Source organism: Leiobunum rupestre, chromosome 2, assembly GCF_980474605.1.
Source record: "Leiobunum rupestre chromosome 2, qqLeiRupe1.1.hap1, whole genome shotgun sequence".
NCBI classification, from domain to species: Eukaryota; Metazoa; Arthropoda; class Arachnida; order Opiliones; family Sclerosomatidae; genus Leiobunum; species Leiobunum rupestre.
The window spans coordinates 23,544,075-23,568,817 of NC_143385.1; the positions used below are offsets into that span (position 1 = coordinate 23,544,075).

General features: G+C 35.3%; 2 protein-coding genes across 2 annotated transcripts; both read right to left on the reverse strand.

The window, feature by feature from the left end:
* Nucleotides 1-2,092: 2,092 nt before the first annotated feature.
* On the reverse strand, nt 2,093-2,920 carry LOC149956353 (very long chain fatty acid elongase 6-like). The gene has a single exon (XM_090166875.1). It carries the CDS (start codon nt 2,918-2,920, stop codon nt 2,093-2,095), a length of 828 nt encoding a protein of 275 aa, XP_090023001.1.
* Nucleotides 2,921-16,220: 13,300 nt separating this feature from the next.
* On the reverse strand, nt 16,221-18,012 carry LOC149956354 (uncharacterized). The gene is made up of 2 exons (XM_090166876.1): nt 17,248-18,012; nt 16,221-16,673 (listed from the first exon to the last, which is right to left on the reverse strand). The coding sequence occupies exons 1-2, from the start codon at nt 18,010-18,012 to the stop codon at nt 16,221-16,223; spliced, it is 1,218 nt and encodes a 405-aa protein (XP_090023002.1).
* Nucleotides 18,013-24,743: the final 6,731 nt, after the last annotated feature.

Sequence of the window (24,743 nt, forward strand, 5' to 3'; positions counted from 1 at the left end):
GCCCAGGGCTGTAGCCCACTTAGCCCATGCCTTAAGACGGCCCTGAGTTAATGAACAAGATGATTGAAAATTTGTTGAAACTTAAATTATATATTTAAAATATAGTGACATCTTGTTCTTCCTGTAATCAAAAACAGAGTGCAGGTCGTATATTTTATTTTCACCAGAATTCATTATTGTCTATAATATTGAAGCTCAGCTTTGTCACTTAAGATCATAAAATTATATTTCTACTTTTATTCATTTAATTGTAAAGCAACATCCTTTGATGTCGCTTTGTCCGAGCTAACAAAAAATGATTTAAGCAGGTACCCGTCTGGTTTGCCAAACAGATCTCTCACGTCTTATTTATCTCCCACGAAGATCAGACTTTTTCATCCTAGCATTTTATATTTTACCCGTTCACTTTGGAAAAACCTGTACATATATTATTTAAAAATTACATTATTTTTAAGGTACTAAATGTCGTGAGACTGATCGGCGATCGCGTGGAAGTGTAAATTCGGAATTTGATGCTGCTCGTTTTGGAAGAAATATCCTTAAAGGCCGACTACATAAATCCTCGGTTTACTCTGTCTTTCACTGGAAGTAGGCTGACTGCATGGCACCAGACCGCGGTCCTTCGTCAGCCGTTATTACAAGTCGGCCTTTAAGGAGTGAAGTCAGCAGCATATTCCTAGGGCCTTTCTCATTAGTTATTATCTCTAAACGTAAAGTTAACTCCGCTAATAACGGCGTTCACGGGGCCAGGAATATTTTTGCTACATTGGCTCGGGTACGCTCTCGGTTGCCCTGTAGATTCAGATTGAAAAGCATAAAAAAAGGACCGTGTACCTTTCTGGTCCCCTATGAACAAATGAAAATGAACCATTGTAAAAAAAGTGATCCATATGAACAGAAGTCATTGAACAGTATGAACCGAAGTAAATTAACCATAGAAACAGCAGTAATTGATTTGTACGCTCAATATTATTAGAGGAGAAAGCGAACCGAATGATCAGAAATACTTAACCTATTGACTAAAAAGAAAATGACTATACTTTATTAGCATTGATTTTAGGTCAAAGGTTCAGGCATTTACATTTTATCTACGGAATTTTGTATTTTGAACAAAATCCGGGAGTTTAATTGAACGATTTTCCAAATAATGTCTATGGGAGGGAAATTCTAGATTTTAGATTTTGGTTGCAAGATTTTTCCCATCCTTCAATTTGTTGGAGTACTCTCTGTCTGTTAAGAAGGAAAGTGCGAAGGTTGGGACCGATTTTTATCAATAATTTTCAATGAGTAATAAACTTTAATCACTTAACCGTTAAATTTTGAAACAAACCAATGCAAATGGTTAAATCTTACTCATTACAAGTGTTAATGTTCCATATAGTTAAAAGTTGTTAATTTTCCGAAACAACTAAATGCGGAAAAATTTCTGAATTGCTGGAACTTTTCGGCAAACAACTGAAGAAAAAAAAATTAAAATCTATATTTATTTATTTTTAGGGTTTTTTTTTCTAGATTAGTCTAGAAGTTTAGTTGCACTTTTGGATTCGAAATAATGAGGCGAAAATGCCGCGAATTTTAAAGTTGCGAACAATATTAAGCTAATCTAAAAATGAAATCATTTTTTTTTCCTGTTTCGGAAAAAAAAAGGAACATTTTCCGACAAAAATGTATCGGTAAATTTCCGATTTACAATTAAAATTTATTTTAAACTTGAGATATTGAAATATTTTAAAATAAACTTAGCTATACAAAGAAATAACGACATCTCAATGTTACTTTATTATTATATTTATAATATTACAAATTTGACAAAAAAATACTCTATTCACGTAATAAACTAAATAAATTAATTATAATAAACATCTTTTCGATGAAGCAAAATAAATAATTTCATCTCGCTCTAAAATATCAAAGATCCATCAGAAGCGTCAATCATTCGAGTTCAGGATGAAGGGAATTCGATGGGAAAAGAGTACCATTGGCCCATCTATAAATCGTGGTATTAAGTGTCATAGTTGTTAAGGATTTTAATTTGAGAATAGTAACGAATAAAATATAAAGAGTTGTCAGTGGTGTTTAGGCGGGTATTGGTTTAAGTTTGTTTCTTCCATCCATTAGCAATGTCACTTTTCGGTTGGACTCGTAAGTAGCGTTTCTTGAAGAAGTTTCCGAAAGAATAAATGTAATACACGTAGAACAAAGAACAAAAGAACAAATGAGGAAATTTAACGTCGCATTTGTGTCCTCTCGCCACCACCGCGAAGGTGTACAGGGTCGCCATTAAGTTGATCATCATCTGGACGATCTGCCCACAAGTAATGAATCTCGCTACGAACTGGGGACACTTAATTTTCAGGGCCATCAGGGCGTAGTACGCGTACATGAAGGTGTGAATTGTGAAGTTGAGGCAACTGAATATTCGTACGAAAGCCGGAGAGTCGACGAAAAAATACGACCAGACGAAAGCGGTGCTGGCGTGATGGAAAGAATGTAAAAAGGTCACGTTCTTCTTCCGGGCCACCAGGAAGCCCGTGTCCACCATTTCCAGCACCTTTGAAGAGCAAAACACCGTCATCCAGAAAAAGGCCACTGGGTCCTCGACAAGGAACGTTTTGTCGCAAGCGAGGTGGTGGAAGCCGTATTCCCTCAGTAGGTGGCTCACGTTTTGCCAAGATCTCACAGCTCCCATCAAACTGAGAACGGACAGGAAGACGTTCCAGCCCGTCAGCAAACCACGAAGCTGCATCGCTGGTCGCGATTGCATGTACCGTTGACTTGCCCAAAGGCCTAGAACGTAGACAACTACTATCCAGTAGGATACATTGGCGTGTTCGCTGTAAAACTGGTTAATTCGAGTTCTGTTGTAGTTGATCTCGAAGGGAAAGACGACGGAATACTGGTCAGTATCTTTCCCCGACATGTTCTACGGCGGTCCAATGAACACAATGCAAATTGTTTCGATCCTTCGCTTGTTCCTGAAAATGTTATTAAATTAACTAAATTATTTCTAAGTGACAAATAATAACAATTTTACGCTTGAGTAAGAATAAAGAAAGGTTACGCGTATAAACTTGCAGGTTACTTCAATCATACCAAATTGATTCTAAGAAAAAAATAATGCGAGATTATAAAGAGTTCTGAGGTGCTTCATTAGAGAGTTTCAGCAACCGAATTCTAGGAGTAAAAACTAGAGGGCGGGGATGGTTAACTTTTATTCAATAGATAAAGCTCTCAAAATTATTCGTAAAATGTTTTGATGAAGTAATTTATATTTCTATATAATCTGATTAATTTTTTGATAAATTTGTAAAATTAATCGGGAAACGACGTTTTTTTCGATAAAAAGCTCAAATTTTACGAATAATACATGTTTCTTAATCATTTTCCGAAATATTAACCGGTAAATTTCTTTGCTTACTTTTTTTTCCCGAAAAAAATCAATTTAAACATGGATAATGATTAACCGTCCCCGACCTCTCGTAAAAACGGACGTCTACGCCAGATCCGAGAAATTGTTCTGAAGTTGGCAACGTCGGGAACCCAGGAACATTTGACTACGAGTGAATCTAACAACAGAGGCTATGTTTGTTAACTAGTTAGGTCGTACAGCAAACAAATGTTCTGTGTCACTTTTTGTTCTAAATGAAGTTTTATTGGGTGCATATGGCAACGTGGCCTTCACACCATTTTTTTTAAAGTTAGAAAGATGTGGTTGGTGCATGAGGCAAAGTGGCCTTATCAGTATCCTATTTGAAACAGAGATGGCGTAGTATTCCACTTCGCTATAGTTTCTTTTACGGAGAATATTCGTGGGGGAATCCATAGCTTGACTACATGGGGAGGGGACCCGTTAGGGGGAAAAAATTCAATAGTGGAGGCAGAGCTCGTACGGCGGTGGTGGCCGAAACATGGGAGATTGTGAAGGGGGATCAATACGCCCGTAAAAGAGTGTATAGACGTAAAAATATTTAAACAATTTTCGCTCAACGAAATTTGGACCCACACGTCGGGAAGAGACGTAGACGTTCGCGTTTACGTCTAGAAATGGGTTGCTGAAACTCTCTATTGTAATTTTGAATCGTGTAGCACTCAAGGGACAATTGAAAATGTTTCTGGAAAGTAAATAAAAATACGCAAGTGCAAGACTGAAAATAAATGTAGTTTTAACCGCTTTATTTAGGTATTCAAGCTAACTATCTATACTGTCTCTCGAGCCCTTTCTGTGAAAAACATTATAGAATCATTTATGAATGAGCAAACAATATAAAATTATCTTCTTTAAGGAAGCGTGCAAAAAAATAATTGATTCAATTTGCGAACCGCCGAAGCCAGTAACGGCGGCTGCCCCAAATTTTCTTGTGAAGTATACCCTTTGGCCTTTGCATTTCACTTCCTTGTTTTTTCAAAATTGTTGTCCTTCAACAAATTTCGATAAAAGTGGTTTAAAGATGATTCATCAAATTATCGTTCTGTTACTGAAACACAATTAGTTTTTTAAAAGAAGAATTATTGTTTCAAACTGATGCTAATTAAATCTTAATAGTCCCGATAACGTATTTTTGCGTTGAATTTGGAAACCCTTAATATTGAGATTTATCATAATCAATATGTTTTTCGAATTTATTTTATAATAATTGAATTACTTCATAAGCTAGTTTATATCAATTCATTTAAAAATTAAAATATTTAAAACGGAAAAAATCAGCTACGGCAAGCGTAAAATAGTTATTTATTTATTTTTAAAATGTCCTCAATTAGCTAATAAACAGTTCATTTAGTTATCGAATTAATTATATATTAAATTAGCTTATTAACTATTTTTCTAATTAGCTTATTAATAATTTTTATAATAAGCTAATTTACAATTTTTATAATAAGCTAATTTACAATTTCTTTAATTAGTTTATTAACAATTTTTTAACTAGTTTATTCACATTTTTTTAATTTGTTTATTAAAAAAATTAATTAGTCTATTAAAAAAATTATTTAGTTTATTAACAATTTCTTTAATTAGTTTATTAACAATATCTTTAATTAGTTTATTAACAATTTCTTTAATTAGTTTATTAACAATTTCTTTAATTGGTTTATTAACCATTTATTTAATTAGTTTATTAACAGTTTCTTTAATTGGTTTATTAACCATTTATTTAATTAGTTTATTAACAGTTTCTTTAATTGGTTTATTAACCATTTATTTAATTAGTTTATTAACAGTTTCTTTAATTGGTTTATTAACCATTTATTTAATTAGTTTATTAACAGTTTCTTTAATTGGTTTATTAACCATTTATTTAATTAGTTTATTAACAGTTTCTTTAATTAAATTATTAACAAATTCCTTATTTAGGAAATAAGCAATTTCCTTATTTAGGAAATAAACAATTTCCTTATTTATGAAATAAACAATATCTTTATTTAGGAAATAAACAATTTCTTTATTTAGGAAATAAACAATTTCTTTATTTAGGAAATAAACAATATCTTTATTTAGGAAATAAGCAATTTCCTTATTTAAGAAATAAACAATTTCTTTATTTCGGAAATAAACAATTTCTTTATTTAGGAAATAAACAATATCTTTATTTAGGAAATAAGCAATTTCCTTATTTAAGAAATAAACAATTTCCTTATTTAGGAAATAAACAATTTATTTAGGAAATAAACAATTTCTTTATTTAGGAAATAAACAATATCTTTATTTAGGAAATAATCAATTTCCTTATTTAAGAAATAAACAATATCTTTATTTAGGAAATAAGCAATTTCCTTATTTAAGAAATAAACAATTTCCTTATTTAGGAAATAAACAATTTCTTTATTTAGGAAATAAACAATTTCTTTATTTAGGAAATAAACAATATCTTTATTTAGGAAATAACCAATTTCCTTATTTAGTTAATTACCCATTTCCTTAATTTTGTTATTACTCATTTCCTTAATTTTGTAATTACCCATTCCATTAATTAGTTAATTACTCATTTACTTAATCAGGAAATTAAAATATTGTTAATTAGTAAAGCAGGAATTTCCTTAATTAGTAAATAATTTTTTCTTTAATTAGTATTGAAAACAAATTGTTCAGATGACTTATGCCAATAGGGACAGTTTCTGAGGGGTTTTTCGTGAAAATTGAATAGATTAAATGAAAAAATTGTTAAGATGACTTATGCCAATCGGTGCATTTTTTGAGGGTTTTTTCGTGAAAATTGAATAGATTAAAAGAAAAAAATTGTTAAGATGACTTATGCCAATAGGTGCAGTTTCTGAGGGGTTTTTCGTGAAAATTGATTATATTAAAAGAAAAAAATTTGTTAAGATGACTTATGCCAATAGGTGCAGTTTCTGAGGGGTTTTTCGTGAAAATTGATTAGATTAAAAGAAAAAAAATTGTTAAGATGACTTATGCCAATAGGTGCAGTTTTTGAAGGTTTTTTTTGTGAAAATTGAATAGATTAAAAGAAAAAAATTGTTAAGATGACTTATGCCAATAAGTTCAATTTTTAAGGGTTTTTTGTTAAAATTAAATAGATTAAAAGGATACATATTAAAAGATATTACGAATATTTAATTTTTTTAACGTGACTAAAATTTGTATCTTCAAAAATATTTCCGATCTGTGACATTTAAACTCTCCTTTATAGGTGTTATCCATTGCTGACAAAATAAATCTTTTGTTCTAAAAAAACTGAATTTCACTAAACAATAATTAATTTAACCGTTAAAATTATTTTAAGTTGAAAATATTCATTTAAATAGGGTAAAAAAGGTTATGTTAATATTGGCTATTTATTGTTGAGTAAATATATTTCATTCATCATGATTTTCATTTTAATACAGGAAAAAGTCATGATTTTGGTTTATTTTTGAAATGATAAAATAATGATATACCCATTTACACCTTAATACTACCATAAACCATTTTTCAAAAACCACGAGAAGGTGTGTTAAAGGTGTTTACACCCTTTCACTCCCATTTCAGGAGCTTATATTGAACACCTTTTTGACTACTCAAAGGGGGGGGGGGGGGGACTTAACTAAATGTTTACACATTTTCCCACTAATAAAACACCCATAATTTTTATTCAATTTTTTTATAGATTGAAATATTTAAATATAATATAGTTAATAAGCTTAAAGTTATCAATTTTCCACTCGATATGACCCAGAGAAGCGAATTGTTTAAAGATTGTTCTTAAAAGGGTACTCACTCCGGATTCTGTTGGATTGAAAAGAGTGATTTATTCACTTTCTTTCTCGGATGCTTCTCCTGAAGTGACTTTAATCATTTGTAATCTTCGGAGGAGGAAAATACGTGACCCTGAACGGTACTCACATTATTATTATAAATAAATTTTATTTTCTTAACTATTGTCTAGTATAGTGTCTCGGTGGCTCATTAGATGACGTTGTCGGCAGGTGAAACCTAGCTTATGTATTAGATCCGAACGAGGCTTAATGACCAATTGTATTTCGTTGATTATTATTAACATATTTTCGATTGATCATAATATGAAAATGTACACGACTTGATTAAGAAACTTAAGCCCAGTTCACACTATACAATTAATTGGACCACTTAATTGAAACCAACTAATTGTAAGCAAGAAAATTGAATAGTGTGAACAGAAAAATTGGGCTTTAGACAGAGATAAACAAAATCTTGGCTCGGTTCCTGCTATGATTTCTGCATTTATTATGTTTATCAAAATAGATTGTAGAGGGTTAGCTATTTCTTAAAGGGAGTATAACCTTAGCAGGGAAAGTCAAAGTTCCGTTAATACTCACTGGAGGCGCGACTGTCTAGAGCTCAGTAGAAAATTTATGTTTATCATCTAGCTAGAAAATGTATAGAAATATCGCTGGGCGATATACAACAAGAATTTCTTCAATGTTCTAGACTGTCGCGCCACCAGTGAGTATTGTCGGTGGTTGCACCTTTCCCGCTTGCGTTATAATCTCTTTAAAGAGTTACCACTAATTTTCTTCACCGGTTAAACTGAGATATCACAGAGCTTCTGAGATGTATAGCAACACAGTGGCGTATCTATATAAATCTAAAAATATTTACAACTTTATTTATGTTATTAAGGGAAGTAGAAACCAAATCGTCTGCTATAGCAGCATGCGTTAGGATTTGTCATTAACGTAACTAGCCCCAATTTAAACTAAAGGTGGTTGTAAAAATGTAAAATTCAATGGTCTAAAAATCGATATATTTAATTTACATTCGTATTATAGTTCATTTATTTTAATTTATATTCAAACATTTTAAGTCACCTTTTTATACGAAAATGTATTGCTAATTAGTGTACATCGGGAATGTTAACCAAACTACATTAAATAATTATATGAGTAGTTAAAATCATAAAATAAAAATTTCTTTTTTATTCAGAGATAAGCTAACCGAAACTAGTAAGACATGGGCTTAACCAGCCTATTATAATTTTTTTAAATACATGCAAATTTAACGAATTTTTTTATATTTTCCTTTATGATTTTAAAGTAGTCTGTTCTAATTGTATTAAATATAATGATTAGTTTTAATTGGTTCATTTTAAATAGCCGGTGAAAACTCCCTCTTGTGAAGCATAACTTCTCTTATGGCACAACGTCATCTGTTGCGACATCTTCTCTTAAGCTTCGGAGAGTGGGGGATAGGATGACGTAACATACGTCGCTCTGACGTAGGGATAGTGAGTTTCACAAGATAGACCCCGGTTCTTTGTTTTAGATCTAAAAGGAAAATGATGATTGAGGCAGATTTTTCTGAGTGTATAATTTGTTAGATTAAAAATAATTCAATAAATAATATATTATGCTAAATTATTATTATTATTATTATTTTTATTATTTATTTGTGCAAAACCATTTACATTTAAAAATTATGCGTTTATAATACACACTATTTCCCCCCTAGACTCGCAGGAGGGATTTTTAATAGCAGTAGCTACAATAAAATTATTATTAATACATTTCTATTTTCCTAATATAGTTTTAAATCTCAATTCCATTGGCCTTAATATATTTTTTAAATTTAATTTTAAACAAGCTTTTCGACATAACAGCTTTTAAATATCTATTCAAATTATTAAAAAGCTTAGGTCCCAAATACAATAGACTGATCCGTATTAATCTATAATTCCCAATAGGTATTCGAATATGTTCATTAGTTAAAAATCGTGTATTATACTGTATTTAGAAAGATTAGTGGTGTTAAGGTTTTTTACCAATATTTGATATATTCAATGGTTTTAAATACTACTTAAAATATAATTTCATAATAATAATCAATAATAATAATAATCAGCTAGGCTAATACCCAAGGCACCACCTTAGGCCCAAGTCATCAAGCGACTTTTGAAGCCTTCTAATTCAGGTGGCCGGGTTACAACGCGTAGGAGGGTGGTGGCAAGCCCTGCATGCCACGTGAGCCAACAGCTCCCTACACTAACTATTACCGTTAACCTCAACAAGTTTTTATGGAAGGGGAAACCGAAGAGCTCGAGGGAAAACCCCTTAAACCCCTAAATTGATTTAAGATCAACTAGAGTTTTTATCCTTATAGCACTTATGTTTCGAATATGGAGGGCAACATTTCAATAACTTGGCACTTGAAATTAGTTATCATGGAAATCGTTATCAAGAACTAGAAAGTAAAGATTTTACGAGCGGAAAAAGTATAACGATTCCGAAGCCGTTAATGATTCGTCTGTGTTTAAAAAAGGTAAAATCTGGCTTCCGCAGTTTACGTTTAACTTATTACAATTCTTAGAACGCGCTAATAGTTCTATATCGTTTGAATACGACACCTATGGAAATAAATTCAAACTATTCTGAGAATTATGGGAAACCACATTTTACCCAGAGTCACCTGTTATTTTTAAGCTACTGTCGTCTGCTTACGTTACGTTTGTTTAAAAATAATTTTATTCTGTCAACACAATCCTTTTTAACACAAGTTACGGTGAGTTAGCTAATAATTATTTATTTTTAGCCATATAACTTTACAAAATATAGGTGGCGCTACCGCCTAATTATAAAGATGAATTTCGTACAGTCTTCTCAGAACAGGTCCCGCGTAACCATGGCAACCGAAATCGTAATTGTCATTCTAGCAGTATTATTCCCAATTCAATGAGTAAACCCTTCTAATTTGTAGGTAAGAAAGCATTTTTTATATTAATTATTACAGATTATTATTCTTTTAGTTATATGCAATTATTTTTATAATAGATTAACTTAGGTCTTTTCTCGACAATGAAACCAAGTATCCCAGTTGTAAACTAGACCAAGCAATTGTCCAAATTCCCTAAAACATTTAGTGATAAATAAATTATTAACCACAAAGATAAACCTAAAGCTGGCCAACATTACACTAAAGGTAGGGCTGTGCAATCGAGTCGGTTATCGAGTATCAAATATTTTTTCATCGAGTATTCGAGTCGAGAAATATTGAGCTTTCAATGCTGAAAAATATTCCTTTAATTTAAATGAACCAGTTTCCACAAATTTGTAGGTACCGTTTATAGTCCCCCAAAATATTGTAAAAAACCCTCTTGGAACTTTGAAGCAACGATGATAGAAAAAAACTAATACTCGACGAGTTTAGAGAGCAGCTTATTCGAGTAATCGGGTACCCGAATATGAAATTTTTTGTTACTCGGTAATCGACGAGTATTCTCCAATTACTTAATCGAGGTCGAGTTCGAGTATTCGACCCCAAAAAAATGCCGAGTACTCGATGATGTTCTAGTACTCGCACAGCCCTAACTAAAGGCTACCGAATGGCTAAATCCAAAAAAGTGCGTAATGTAGTTTTACATTATGACCCTAATATAATTTGAGATAAAGTTCTGGTTCAAGCGTCATATTCCTCGCAAAAAACCTGCATAGTGTATCAGGAGGGTATTGTGACTGCAAATCTTATGTAGGTGGGACATGTTGTCATGTCATTGCAAAATTTATAATTCTGGATAATCTAAACTGTGGTAATAATTTCAAGTTTGTATTTCGATAAACATGACCCAACCAAGAAAACTAAGAACTATAGAGAGGCTTTAGCAAAAGTAAAAGAAAATTTGTTGAAGTGAAAGAAGAACGTTTAAAACCCTTTCCAGGGATGCCAGCCAGTGGGGTGGCGGAGTGGTTAGCGCTTTCGCCTATCAGTAAGAGGAGCCGGGTTCGATCCCAACTTGTGGCACTGGGTGTAAACTCGGAACTACTTCTCCCGCGTTAAGTTTGCAAGTTCTCTCTCCACTGTTTAAAGGGGTTTTCCCCCGAGATCTTCGGTTTCAGCTTCCATAAAAACTTGTTAAGGTTTACGGTAATAGTTAGTGTAGGGAGCTGTTGGCTTGAGCGCGTGGCATGAAGGGCTTTCCACCACCCTCCTACGCATTGTAACCCGGCCACCTAAATTAATGGCTTTAAAAGTAGCTTGATGACTTAGGCCTAAGGTGGTGCCTTGGGTATTAGCCTAGCTGATTATTTGATAATATTATAATTAAAATCTGTGAAAAATGAGTAAAAAATGTTTTCTAGTCGCTACCTGGTCAAAGGCTTAAACTCCGAAGAGCCTGTTACTCAAATGAACGCTGGCAAACATAAAAATATATCGAGAGGAGTCCTTGTTAGATTTTGTGTGAAACCAGGCTTACCGTTTATTTGCACATCACCCGATAGACTCATTTATGGCAGTAATATTAACGAATGGGTTTTAATGTAGATCAAGACATTAGCCAAAGCTAAAGAACTAGGTTTGACTGTTAAGGAAGCAATAAGTCAGCTGAAACCAGCTTTCAGCGTAATAGTTCAATTGAATTTACTGGCCTCATTTGGTGTGATTTATAAGTATACTCTGGCAAATAATTTATTTTGACCCACAGTTGTGGGAGATTGAAATACCGCCAAAATTATCTAGTTTTTAATCTGCACATTTGGCCAAAATATAATGAGATTTTTAGTAGATTTGTAGAGATGCTCTAATAGTAAGTTTTGATAAATTTCTAGCAAATTATTATGAAAGTCAAGATTTAAAGTTCGTAAAAAAGCACAATAAATGGTAATAAATGAAATACGTGCGTATGTTTTCAACTTTTTATTTAAAAACGTTATTGTTTTTGTAAATGAGATACTGAGTTTGAGGTACGAGGAACCAAGTTTTGTAATAATATTTGCAATAAAATTATTGGCAAAGTTATATTTAAGTTATAAGTTTATCGTACTCATTTTAAAAACGTGTCATATCAAGCAAGGCATCACTTATAAAATTCACACGATAACAGCGTATTTTCCAGATATTATCCAGTTTATCGTGCTGCTGTTTGGGAAGACGCACTTCAACAGCCTAAATGATTTCACTCTCCTTTTTACCCTTTCTACATGGATTCTAACTCTAGTTATATTTCTGGTTTCCATTTCTTTTTCCAAACTTAACTGATCCATGGTATATTTAATGATACCCCAATCGTGTCCAAAGATTGGCACTATCATATCTTTTTTGAATCTTATACTTTTTTTGATCGATTTAATAAATACCCAAAAAATTATATACAAATTGATTGGTTGTGATTCCAAGGATTTTTATTGATAGAAATTTGATCGGAATATTAACAAATTCGAGAGGAATAATATTGATCGAGAAAAGTTACTGATTTTTTATTTTAAATTGATATTTAAACATTGCGGGGTTTTGAAAAAAAAATTGATCGCGATAGTGATATTTTAGCCATCTATATGATTTGAGAGGTAAATGATAGCTAGGATAAATTTGCACATCTTGTTTCTGACGCGTTGTTCATTTCCACTCCCCCCTCACTCACGTTCGAGAAGAGATACAAATTTTATTTTCCCTTTCTCTAGTTCGTTAACTCATTTAAACAGTTCCCATTAGTTGTTTCAAGGGATACTACCTTCTCTTTAAGTTGGTTGTTTTCCAATATCAGCTGTTTAATTTGGGCGTCTTTCTGATTGATAATTAACGAGTAGTGGCCATTTATCACCTGGGTGTTCGCAATGACGCCTTGTTCACCGGTGATGTCTTCTCACTGTTGTTAAAGTGTTGGTTGCACGAAATTTTAGCTATGGCTAATTAATGGTTCATTAGAAAGAGCAAACATTTTATAGCAAGTACAGAAAATTTAATCAAAATCGGTTAAGTGGTCTTTGAATTATTATAAAAAGAAGTCGAAATGGTGGAAATCGAGTTTTTCGGCGAATTTCCAGACTTCTCGGCACCCATGACGTCAGAAAATGCGAAGCGTATAATTGGCTAATTGTCTGTAATACATTTCTTTACATCTGGGATTAAAAACAGGTTGATTTAACACCCAGGAAAAAGTCCTACGCAGTAGTAATTGAAATAGTAGAAAAACGATATGAAACCGAAGGCTCCTTGTAAATTCTTCTTAAAACGTCGGGTCGCGCGCGCGTAAAAAAATATTTTTTATTTCGATAATAAGCCTAATTTTATGATTATAACCTCTGGTTTGAAAACTTCTACAAGTAAACAGAATCCCTCCACTTCAGTTCCTTCTATTTTAGGAATAAAACTACAGCTTTGATTTGCCGCAAATTGCTCGTGCTACGAAGGAGAGAAATTCGCCGAAAATTTCAGGATTTTGAGGAGCGAAAAAGGTCAGTTTCGGACTCAAAGTTAATACACTTAGGCTTGGAAATTTGTTTCGACAATGACATTTTTGGAAAGAGAACGTCCTGGGCTTCAAAACAAGCCCGCATTCATCCGTTTTTATTACTATCGATTTTTCGTGCAACCAACACTTTAACTGTGTAGCTTGCTCCTAGGGACAAAGTTTCTCCAGGCGTTCTGTAAATTACCAACAAAATTTAGAAACTAAAATTCATATACAGGATGTTTCAAAAGTTATGCAAAATTTTTAAGGAGTTGTAGGGGGTGAGTTGAGAAGTATGCCTGTTTTTTATTCATTTTCCCACGATTGGTTAAAAGAGCGCCAGAAAGCTTCAAAATGTGGCCTACTAGCCCCTGGAAGTAGGCTGCAACAAGCACAAAACTAATTGAACATTGTGGGCAACCCGTGGTTGACCTACTTCGTTCCTGTTCTGTAAAACGAACAATACAAAACTTAACGTACAAAATTAAGTAAAGTACCCAGAATGTGCCTGTCTCCCGTAATCGACGATGGATATTGGTAAAAGTCCGTGAGACGGGGATGCGCTGATTCAGGTAAAGACGTTGAGCAGCCAAAGCATTGCCATCCGCTAGTCCATAAGTAGTGTAATATTGCCGCTTCTGGCAGCTAACATGATAACAATGAAAGCGCGAAATTTGGATGCCATGTTATTATTGTATTTTCCCGTGAACTTATCTATGATTAGAGGGCATTTGTTTTTTTATTAAGGATTTAGGCTTTGGTTGGTGACCATTTTGTTTTCTAACATGTTTAGTCCTCTAGAGGGCATTTGGTTTTTTGTTCAGAGGTATCTAGGCTTTAGTTGGCAGTCATTTAGATTATTTTCTAACCTAGTTCAGGGTTGACAATTCGTTTGTTGGCTATGGGATAAATAAGCTTAAAATTAAATAAAAAAATCAGTTTTTAGTATTATTCTTTATTAATACCATGCAATTATTTTAATACAAACCAATTTAACTAGATATTCAAATTATAATTTATGTTACTAAATGTGTTATGACTTTATTTAATCTTTATTATTGAATGATGCAATACGATAATTTCCAAATGCTAGTGTTTCAATTACATCTATAACATATCTCTTACTATCAAAAGGGCCTAACGCGATTTTAGTAGAATTTGTTGTATATAGCTCATGATTTTGTGATACTATTTTATTTGTATTCGCTAACGTTATGCGTTGCGTAAATAGACATTCCCGATAGCAGTTATGTTTAATATTTTTCTTGACAAAACGTCTATCAACACCTTTGGCAGTATTTTTATCTTCACCCTCACTCTGCAGTGAATACATTTTTGGCTTTAGACCAACGAAAGAGAGGCCAAGTCTGCCACACAATTCATCTTTCTTAAATCCGAGTTTTTTTTGTTAGTTTCACTAAATAGTTTATGATCTTTAGGATAGTCCGAAAAATCATAAAGATGGGTAGGCGTTGCCATGTCGTTGTAAACATCATCGGTCTGAATTAGATAACATAGTGAATCAGTGTCTGTGAAACACAGCTTTGCATTTGATCCATAGCGTTTCATTATCTCATTATAATGAAACTCATACATGCAGGTTTTGCTGACATCAAGGATACTAAATCCAACATATATTGGCCGATTAAGCAGCATCCTAATTCAAAATAACTTGAAATAGTACACAAAATGCTTACAAAATAAATTATTTCATTACTTTTTCTTAGTCATTTCTATTCCTACGAGATTTTCATTAAAAATTCTAGCTCTTGTGAACCGAGGTGATAAGTCGCTCATTGACTTGGCCCTAGAATACCTTATGTATAAAAATATATTAGATTGTCAATAAAAACTTGAACTTGACTTGCACGTTCGTTGTACTTGTTTTTCATTATGAATTAGTTGGATGTCTCGGTGTTTCCTAAGATTCTCCATGGTTTTTCCTACAAATAAATATTTTCTTTTAGAATTAAAGGTATTTATATATATATATATTTCGACGCTGAGTGTTGAATTCGATATACTTCTTAATCCATGGGCTTTGATTGAACTTTAAACCTCGGTGTATTTTAGTAAGGCGAAGACCAAGCGATAAGTATAATTTTAAATTTCTGTAGTGGATAATATAGTTATTCCTATTTTCTAAAGTTGGTGTTACCTTGGTTGATTCTCCATAAATTTTGCACCGAGAATCTGCAATTGCTTTTAAGAATACGCAGATAGTTCTTCCTGTTTGACAGCTTTTCTAATGGGAGCGAGTGGATATTCATCATGCAGATCGTGAATTTCCTGAGGGTACTCCAAATCAACTTGTAGAATATAGCCTTCTGGACTATCATCCCCGACTTTTATTACATCAAACGAATCTATTTCTTCTTCATCCATCCACTGGAATCCATCTGTTGGCATATGCTGACTCATTGCCCACCCATAAAGATTAACAGCGTCGAAATACATAAGATAGGAGCTTGGTTTTGAGGAATCATAGTTTTCCATGTATCTATTATTAGATTCAGCGTAGCGCAAAGAAATCATAGAAATTCCTCCTCTAATGCAGTCCTCAATGAAAAGATATTGATCGACATCAGTCTAGAGCTCTAGCTTCACACTAGTCATCAAAAGACACGCTTGCCAAGCTAATCCTGGAGAACTGTACACATAGCAGAGATCTAGCCTATAGTATTGCATACTAAGACTCCTAAAGCTTTCGAAAACGTCAGCGAGCAGAAGCGTATCAGTTAGCACGTAAAGATTTTGGTATTCCTCAAGATTATTAACGTTAAATTTTTCCCAGATTAATTGGGCGTAGTCATAGTCCTCTTGAGATATATGCTCATTGGTAAGACTATTGAAAAATTCTTCCTTGGGAGGTAGTGACGATTCTTCGAACCTGTTGAATCCATCCATATACTCATATGGGAAAACACCCTTTCTGGTCAAACTTTCGGCATTGTCCTTGAAATGCTCCACAAGCAACGGAAAAGCGTTTGAACCTTGAACTCGGAGATTAGCAACCAAGGAGTCTAAGGACGCATTTAGAAACTGTAACGAGTCCAAAAATCGCAACCTTCCCAATGTGAAAGTTAAATATTTCTGCATATTGTGCGGTATGCAAGTATAATCCGACGGTTTTTGAAGCATCCAAGACTCTCCATTATTATATGCGAATCATAATTCCGCAAGTTATGTATCACGACCGGAATGTGGAAGAAAGGTTTTCTGTTGATGTTACAAGAATTATGAGCAGCTCCTAAATATAGTAAATAAAATAAATAAATAATCAGCTAGGCTAATACCCTAGGCACCACCTTTGGCCTAAGTCATCAAGTGACTTTTGAAGCCATAATTTCAGGTGGCCGGGTTACAATGCGTAGGAGGGTGGTGGCAAGCCCTGCATGCCACGATATCGAGCCAACAGCTCCCTACACTAACTATTACCGTTAACCTCGACAAGTTTTTATGGAAGGGGAAACCGAAGAACTCGAGGGAAAACCCCTTAAACCAGTGGGGAGAGAACTTGCAAACTCAACACAGAAGGAGTTGTTCCGAGTTTTCACCCAGTGCCACAAGCTGGGATCGAACCCGGCTCCTCTTGCTGCGAGGCGAAAGTGCTAACCACTCCGCCACCCCACACTCGATGTTTGTGGTCTCGAACCTTTCTGTCACTATCTTCAAACTTCTTTCGGCAAATATAGCAATTAGTACAAGAGTCGAATTTTCTCTGTTCCTCCACCGATAGATTCATGGGAATGTTAATATGCATTATCTCCAATAGTTCATTTTCTTTCTCTTGAAGACCCTCCAAAAAATGCTTTGAAGCATTATTTCCATTGTAAACCACGGGCTGCTTGATCAATTTTCCCTCGGGACCAATTATTACGTACGCAAAACCGGAAGGACGATGTTTCCCAATATTGGTTGTACTTGACTTCACTGGATCTGGCTTAGGAGTCTCAATTTTCTCAATAATAAATTCAAAGTCCGCATATATGACGTAATCAACTCTCGTTTGCATAATATGCTTGTTAAATGTCAGCCATTTTTCACTCTCATCAGGCAATTCAACCCTCATAGGACCATAAGCTTTGCAATATTTCATATGCACTTCCAATATTCCTTGGCTTGAAAGTCTTTGTAGACAGTAGTGACAGTAAAAGCAGGCGTGCTTGTTCTTTGTTTGGGAAAATAGTAGCTTGTTTAAGTTCTTCACCAAAACAAAGTGTTTTTTCTCGTCATCCGCTATCATCATTAAATTAACCCTTCTAACTTCCTCGCATATATTTTCACTAACATAAAGTGGATATATTTCATTCTCGTATGCAAAAATGTCAACCGAAAGATTGTTCTGCTTCTCGAACTTTTGCACTTGTTTTATCTCCATTGGGAAACTAATACCACTGAGATCAAGCTCATTCTCATATTGAAAGTATTTTCTTACTAAATGGGCATTTCTTTCTACTGGATGTAAAGCTGCCACACCCGGCCCACAATAGACCACACGAAGCACTTGTTGTCCTCATTCCGAATATTTATTAACGCTTTCTTATTCCGCAACTCCTGGGGCAGGGAAATGAAGCTGGAACCTTTAAAGAGATAATTTTAGTATCTAAAATATTAACCTATATTAAATAAAGGTTCTTACCATTTAGTGGCTTATAGGGAACCAAGGTTAGTTCTTCATACAAAAGTTCTTCAAGGGTCCATCCGCTGCCTTCTCTCTCATATTCCTGCATTGATTTTTCTATTTTCGCGAAGGCTTCGGACATCTGAGCGTCTAGTATATCTCCCCGGAGAGTGGTGAAAGCTGTGCTATGAAAATACGGCGAAGTTTCCACAAGAACTCCTCCCTCGGTGTAAACCGTTGCCTTGGAGTATCGTCCTTGAAGACTTATATACCATTTTAAACCACGCCATGTTTCCAATTGGTTTAAAAGAATATCTCCAAATCTTGCGGAAGCTTGAGAGGAGAAGGTATTAATATATTTCAAATCATCCTCACCACTTGGAAATATCTTATATTTTGAAACATATCCACTCAATGCACGAGTTATAGTAAGAAATGTTTCAAAAAGTATGAAATTAAAACCATTTTTTTTCTTATTTAATTAAATACAGGTTTTAAAACATTTCTTGGTATTTACATTCTAGAATGAAGTCTAATAGAATTGGTGGGAACGTTTTCCTGTGTGATGAATGTGGTAGTGACTTCCGTTACGCATCTTGCCTAAGTCGTCACAAGCGTCGGCATAATATATATACGCCATATTATAAGAAACCCCGGTAAGTTGTTGATTTTTATTTAAAATATTTTCTCGATAGCGTAATAAAATATATATTTTGCGGGAGCTTTTAGATATAATTGTATTAACTGTAATAAATCATTCACCGTGATCACCGAGTTTAACAAACATAGAGACGAGCTTCACTCTCCACAGAAGTTGACTGGAAACCGTTACCCTATTCCACCCGATGATGAATTCCATCCTGATGTCGACGTTACTATAACTCGTGCATTGAGTGGATATGTTTCAAAATATAAGATATTTCCAAGTGGTGAGGATGATTTGAAATATATTAATACCTTCTCCTCTCAAGCTTCCGCAAGATTTGGAGATATTCTTTTAAACCAATTGGAAACATGGCGTGGTTTAAAATGGTATATAAGTCTTCAAGGACGATACTCCAAGGCAACGGTTTACACCGAGGGAGGAGTTCTTGTGGAAACTTCACCGTATTTTCATAGCACAGCTTTCACCACTCTCCGGGGAGATATACTAGACGCTCACATGTCCGAAGCCTTCGCGAAAATAGAAAAATCAATGGAGGAGTATGAGAGAGAAGGCAGCGGATGGACCCTTGAAGAACTTTTGTATGGAGAACTAACCTTGGTTCCCTATAAGCCACTAAATGGTAAGAACCTTTATTTAATATGGGTTAATATTTTAGATACTAAAATTATCTCTTTAAAGGTTCCAGCTTCATTTCCCTGCCCCAGGAGTTGCGGAATAAGAAAGCGTTAATAAATATTCAGAATGAGGACAACAAGTGCTTCGTGTGGTCTATTGTGGGCCCCAGTGCCGTCTTTCCCATTGGGCCCGTTGGGCCCTGGCCCAGGGCCCCGAGTTCAAGAGGGCCCCCCTCAGGCCTAATAAAAAAAATTAAATATTAAAAATTTATCTTTGAAATAATGACTAAACGAAGGTATATCTTCGCCCTAATTTTGTATTTCACTCAGACGATTTATGACCGCGGGCGGACAACGACGCCGCATTTTTAGTCTAAGCTGATTTCTACCCTCGATAATTTGTTTTCCATCACTAACAGTTTTTCGGCCACAGCCTATTTTTATAAACTAGTAGGCCAAAATGATTTAAATTAGCTGTTCAACTGAAACGTTTCTCAAAGTAAGTTTAATAGCATTATGGACAGGAGAAATAAGGATTTTTTTAAAGTGGACAGGTGACCAGTGACCCACCTGGCCTAGAATAAATAAACTGGACCGCGACCAGTGCACGTCGTCTGCTACATTAGAATAGCGTGTTTTCACTCTTAAACGTTTTGAATAGCTTGAATTCTAGGGCTGTGCGAGTACTCGAACGTCATCGATTACTCGTCATTTTCGAGTACTCGAACTGGACCTCAAATAAGTAATTGTAAAATACTCGTCGATTATCTAGTACCAAAAATTGCATAGTCCGATATCCGATAACTCGATTAAGCTGCTGTAAGTTCAAAGATGGTTTTTGCAACTTTTTGGGGTAAAATAATAAACGGTACGTACAAGGGTAGAAACAACAAATACTTTGAATGACCTTGGGGATGGATCACGGTTTTTTATACGTACTGCGCCTGCGCGGTTGTTCTTCAAACAATATTATTAAGTTTGAGTCTTAACTTCCTAAGCAATATACGGAGAGAAGGTACAATAATAATTAAAAAAATATTGTTATTTTACTATTAATTACTATAATTAGGCTAGTTGGATAGTATACTAGTCTTTTATATCCCACTTCAATATTACTCGACTCGAATACTCGATAAAAAAATATTTCGTACTAGATACCCGACTCGATTGCCTAAAACCACTACTCGCACAGCCTTAGTGAATTCGAATTGGAATGTACTAACATGCCGCAGCCGCCGTTACACAGACCTTCAAATCCAAGGACTCATAATATAACATTTGGACCTACCCATTTCAAAATATTTACCTTGGATTAATTAAGTGGTCCAGTGGACCACTGACCCCCTCCGATTTAATTAATAAACTGGTCCGGGAAATTTTTAAAATGGTCATTTGCCCCCTGCCACCGCCTTATTTCCCACGGGATTATGGAACCGATTTTTGTGGTCGTCGGATTCCAAGAGTTGGTTTTTATAAACTTCCGAAATAATGTAATAACTTAAGTCGGTAACGTCTGCTATCATACACAAATATTTTGACATAGTTTGAGCACTATGGGATAATTGTTTTTCTCCGATGCGTTTCATGAATGGTAATTAATTTTTAAATATAAAAGTTTATAAGAATTATTTTTGTTTTTAACTTTTCTACAGTTATTTATTTCAATTCCTAGGTGCTATACCGACTTAGTTGCTTGTTAGGCCTATGCCATCGTTTCAGTCTAACTTTGAGGTCGGCGTTTGGATAAAAATTAACCGTTTATTTGGATAATATCCATAAACAAAAATTATCCAACAAATAATCAGTTATTTTGGCTTTTTTCCATATTAAATCGTTTTTATCCATGGATATTATCCATGGATAAACGGTTAACCGTAATTTTTATGATTAATTTAATTTTGCTAGTTAATTTATTTGTTACGCCGATCTCTAGTCTCACTTTCTGCCACCTGCGATTAATTAAACTGTATTTCATATAATGGGGTCTAGGGTTAGCTATAGTAAAGCTTGATGTTGAAAAATTTGCTGTAAATTATTAACCGATAGCCGGTGGGAAAATTCGGAGTACAGAAAATTTTCTGTAACGAAAATTCGCCACCGAGTTCGAAGAGATATTGGGAATATCTTAAACACATTGCCCCTTCTCTGGAGCTTCGACTGATTAATTTGAAAACTTCTGTTACATCTTTAAAGAAGTAAAATCAGATAAAGTAAAAATTACAGATTAGAAGATGTTGTTTTCTTCTACAGAGTATATAATATACGAATATATTTTATTCGTAGATTTGGCTATGGCCGCCATTTTGTGCGGGATTTTTTCTCTATGGGAAAAAGGAAAGGTGACGTCGTGTCACGTGATACTGAAATCACTGTATACCCCCCAATTTCCTAGAGGCGAATATTTTATGGAAGTTTTAGATTTAGTGGGTGCAGTTTAGAAGGTGAATTTGCCGGCCCCCACCACTTTTTACTATTCAACGGGGAGGGCTGGTGCTATTTCTAAAAATTAAGGGGGTACATTAAACCCCCCCCCCCATTTTTACGCCACTCGAAGGGGCCCCCAAAATTAAAAGTGCCAGGGGCCCAACAGTATGTAAAGACGGCCCTGATTGTGGCAGCTTTACATCCAGTAGAAAGAAATGCCCATTTAGTAAGAAAATACTTTCAATATGAGAATGAGCTTGATCTCAGTGGTATTAGTTTCCCAATGGAGATAAAACAAGTGCAAAAGTTCGAGAAGCAGAACAATCTTTCGGTTGACATTTTTGCATACGAGAATGAAATATATCCGCTTTATGTTAGTGAAAATATATGCGAGGAAGTTAGAAGGGTTAATTTAATGATGATAGCGGATGACGAGAAAAAACACTTTGTTTTGATGAAGAACTTAAACAAGCTACTATTTTCCCAAACAAAGAACAAGCACGCCTGCTTTTACTGTCACTACTGTCTACAAAGCCAAGGAATATTGGAAGAGCATATGAAATATTGCAAAGCTTATGGTCCTATGAGGGTTGAATTGCCTGATGAGAGTGAAAAATGGCTGACATTTAACAAGCATATTATGCAAACGAGAGTTGATTACGTCATATATGCGGACTTTGAATTTATTATTGAGAAAATTGAGACTCCTAAGCCAGATCCAGTGAAGTCAAGTACAACCAATATTGGGAAACATCGTCCTTCCGGTTTTGCGTACGTAATAATTGGTCCCGAGGGAAAATTGATCAAGCAGCCCGTGGTTTACAATGGAAATAATGCTTCAAAGCATTTTTGGAGTGTCTTCAAGAGGAAGAAAATGAACTATTGGAGATAATGCATGTAGAAAATTATAACGTGTCACTTAATTGGATAATGTACATGCAAATGTATTGTATCATATTCTTAGTATTTGTACGCGCAGTAAATAAAATTAATGTATATGTATTATATATAAAAAAGACTGCCTTTTATTACGCGAGCAAGCGCGCTCCTCGTGATATGTAACGAGTCAGTCTCGATGTACGTTTTGAATTGAAAAGTTGTTTCAAAAAGAGGAGTCTTATCGAAATTAAAAATAACAGTTATAACGGAAATTTGGCAGATTTATTTTCAATACAACGGCTTGTCTGAGTAAATCGGGATCCATGGATGGTTGAAACTAAAATTTCGACGTATTATCGCATAGCTAATATACTGTTTCAGTCCGGAATATTAGCTCGACGTTCGCTCTCCCCAACGAACCCAGCATAGGAAAAGAAAACAGTCCACCAAAGGAATCTGATTTCCATACTTCGGCACTCCCCCCTCATCCAATTTTCTTTATGGTGCCGAAACCCGGGACAACTGAAGATAGCTAACCATTCTGTCGCGAAATAACGTTAGAAAATCATCATGCCTGCCGATACAAATGCCGTTGTAGGGACGAACCAGACCACCGATACCACCGGAAACGCCTCGGATCCGAACACCACGGTAATCACCATAAACGCCGCGGATCCAACCACCAGTGGAGGCGGGTATAACAACGTTCCTAACCCAGCCAACATACCGAGTTACGTACCTACCAATTCGAAAGAAATTAAGCTCGCCAAGTCCATCAGAACTAGCGCTAGAAAAGCCGCCACGAGGAAAATCAACCAAATCAAAGTGTTACTCCTCGACTCAACAACGCCATTGGAAAAGTACGAAGATGCCTTGACCGCCCTACTAGAGAGGGAAGACGATCTAATTAAAAGTGACGCCCGAGTGGAAGCCCTCATCCAAGACGAAGTCGAAATGGAGGTAGAAACAGATGGCGCCCTAGAACGACGCGAGGAGATATCCGAGATAAAAATCATCGTCAAAAGAATCATCAGCAAAACCCACGGTCAGGCCTTATCCGTACCCAGTTATTCATCAGCCACCACAGTTAAACTGCCGATGAACCCAAACTTTGCACCACCGCCATCGGCTCCGCAACACACCGGAGTCGTCGCACCACCACCATCGGCTCCGCAACCAACCGGAGTCTTTGCACCACCGCCATCGGCTCCGCAACACACCGGCGTCATCGCACCACCGCCATCGGCTCCGCAACACACCGGCGTCATCGCACCACCACCATCGGCTCCGCAACCGACCGGAGTCTTTGCACCACCGCCATCGGCTCCGCAACACACCGGAGTCTTCGCACCACCGCCATCGCCTCTGCAACACACCGGAATTTTCCCACCGCCTGGCACCAATTCTTCAGGAAACCCTGGTTGTATCCAACCCACAACCAGTTCCAGCCACGAGGTACGCCTACCACAGTTAACCATCGCTAAATTCAGCGGGGACATCTCGAAATGGAACAGCTTTTGGGGAAGATTTCAAGCTACCATTGACCGAAATCCAAATCTCGAGAAGGTAGAAAAATTTATATATCTCACGTCTTATCTAGAGGGAGACGCTCTGAAAGCGCTAATCGGATTCGAAGAAATAGATGATTCCTACGACCAAGCAATAGCATTACTGAAAAAGCGATATGATCGCCGAGATTTGGCAGTCCACACCCACATAAACAAACTTCTAGATATTCAGCCAGTAGCTAACGCCCATAATTTAAAAGAGCTTAGAAATTTATTAGACACTTGCGAGACAAGCCTACGAAGTTTGAGAGCGCTAGGGGTTAACACGGCCGAAAAGGCTTCGTTTCTTTGTCCGGCTCTGCTTAGGTGCCTGCCAAATGAGATTAGGACCGCTTT

Excerpts from the sequence above, each read along its gene's own strand:
- LOC149956353 (XM_090166875.1), bottom strand. The coding sequence starts at position 2,920 with ATGTCGGGGAAAGATACTGACCAGTATTCCGTCGTCTTTCCCTTCGAG.
- LOC149956354 (XM_090166876.1), bottom strand. The coding sequence starts at position 18,012 with ATGGAGATAAAACAAGTGCAAAAGTTCGAGAAGCAGAACAATCTTTCG. Across the intron at positions 16,674-17,247 it reads GAGTGTGGGGTGGCGGAGTG|TTTCTAAATGCGTCCTTAGA; the intron begins GTTAGCACTTTC and ends GACTCGTTACAG.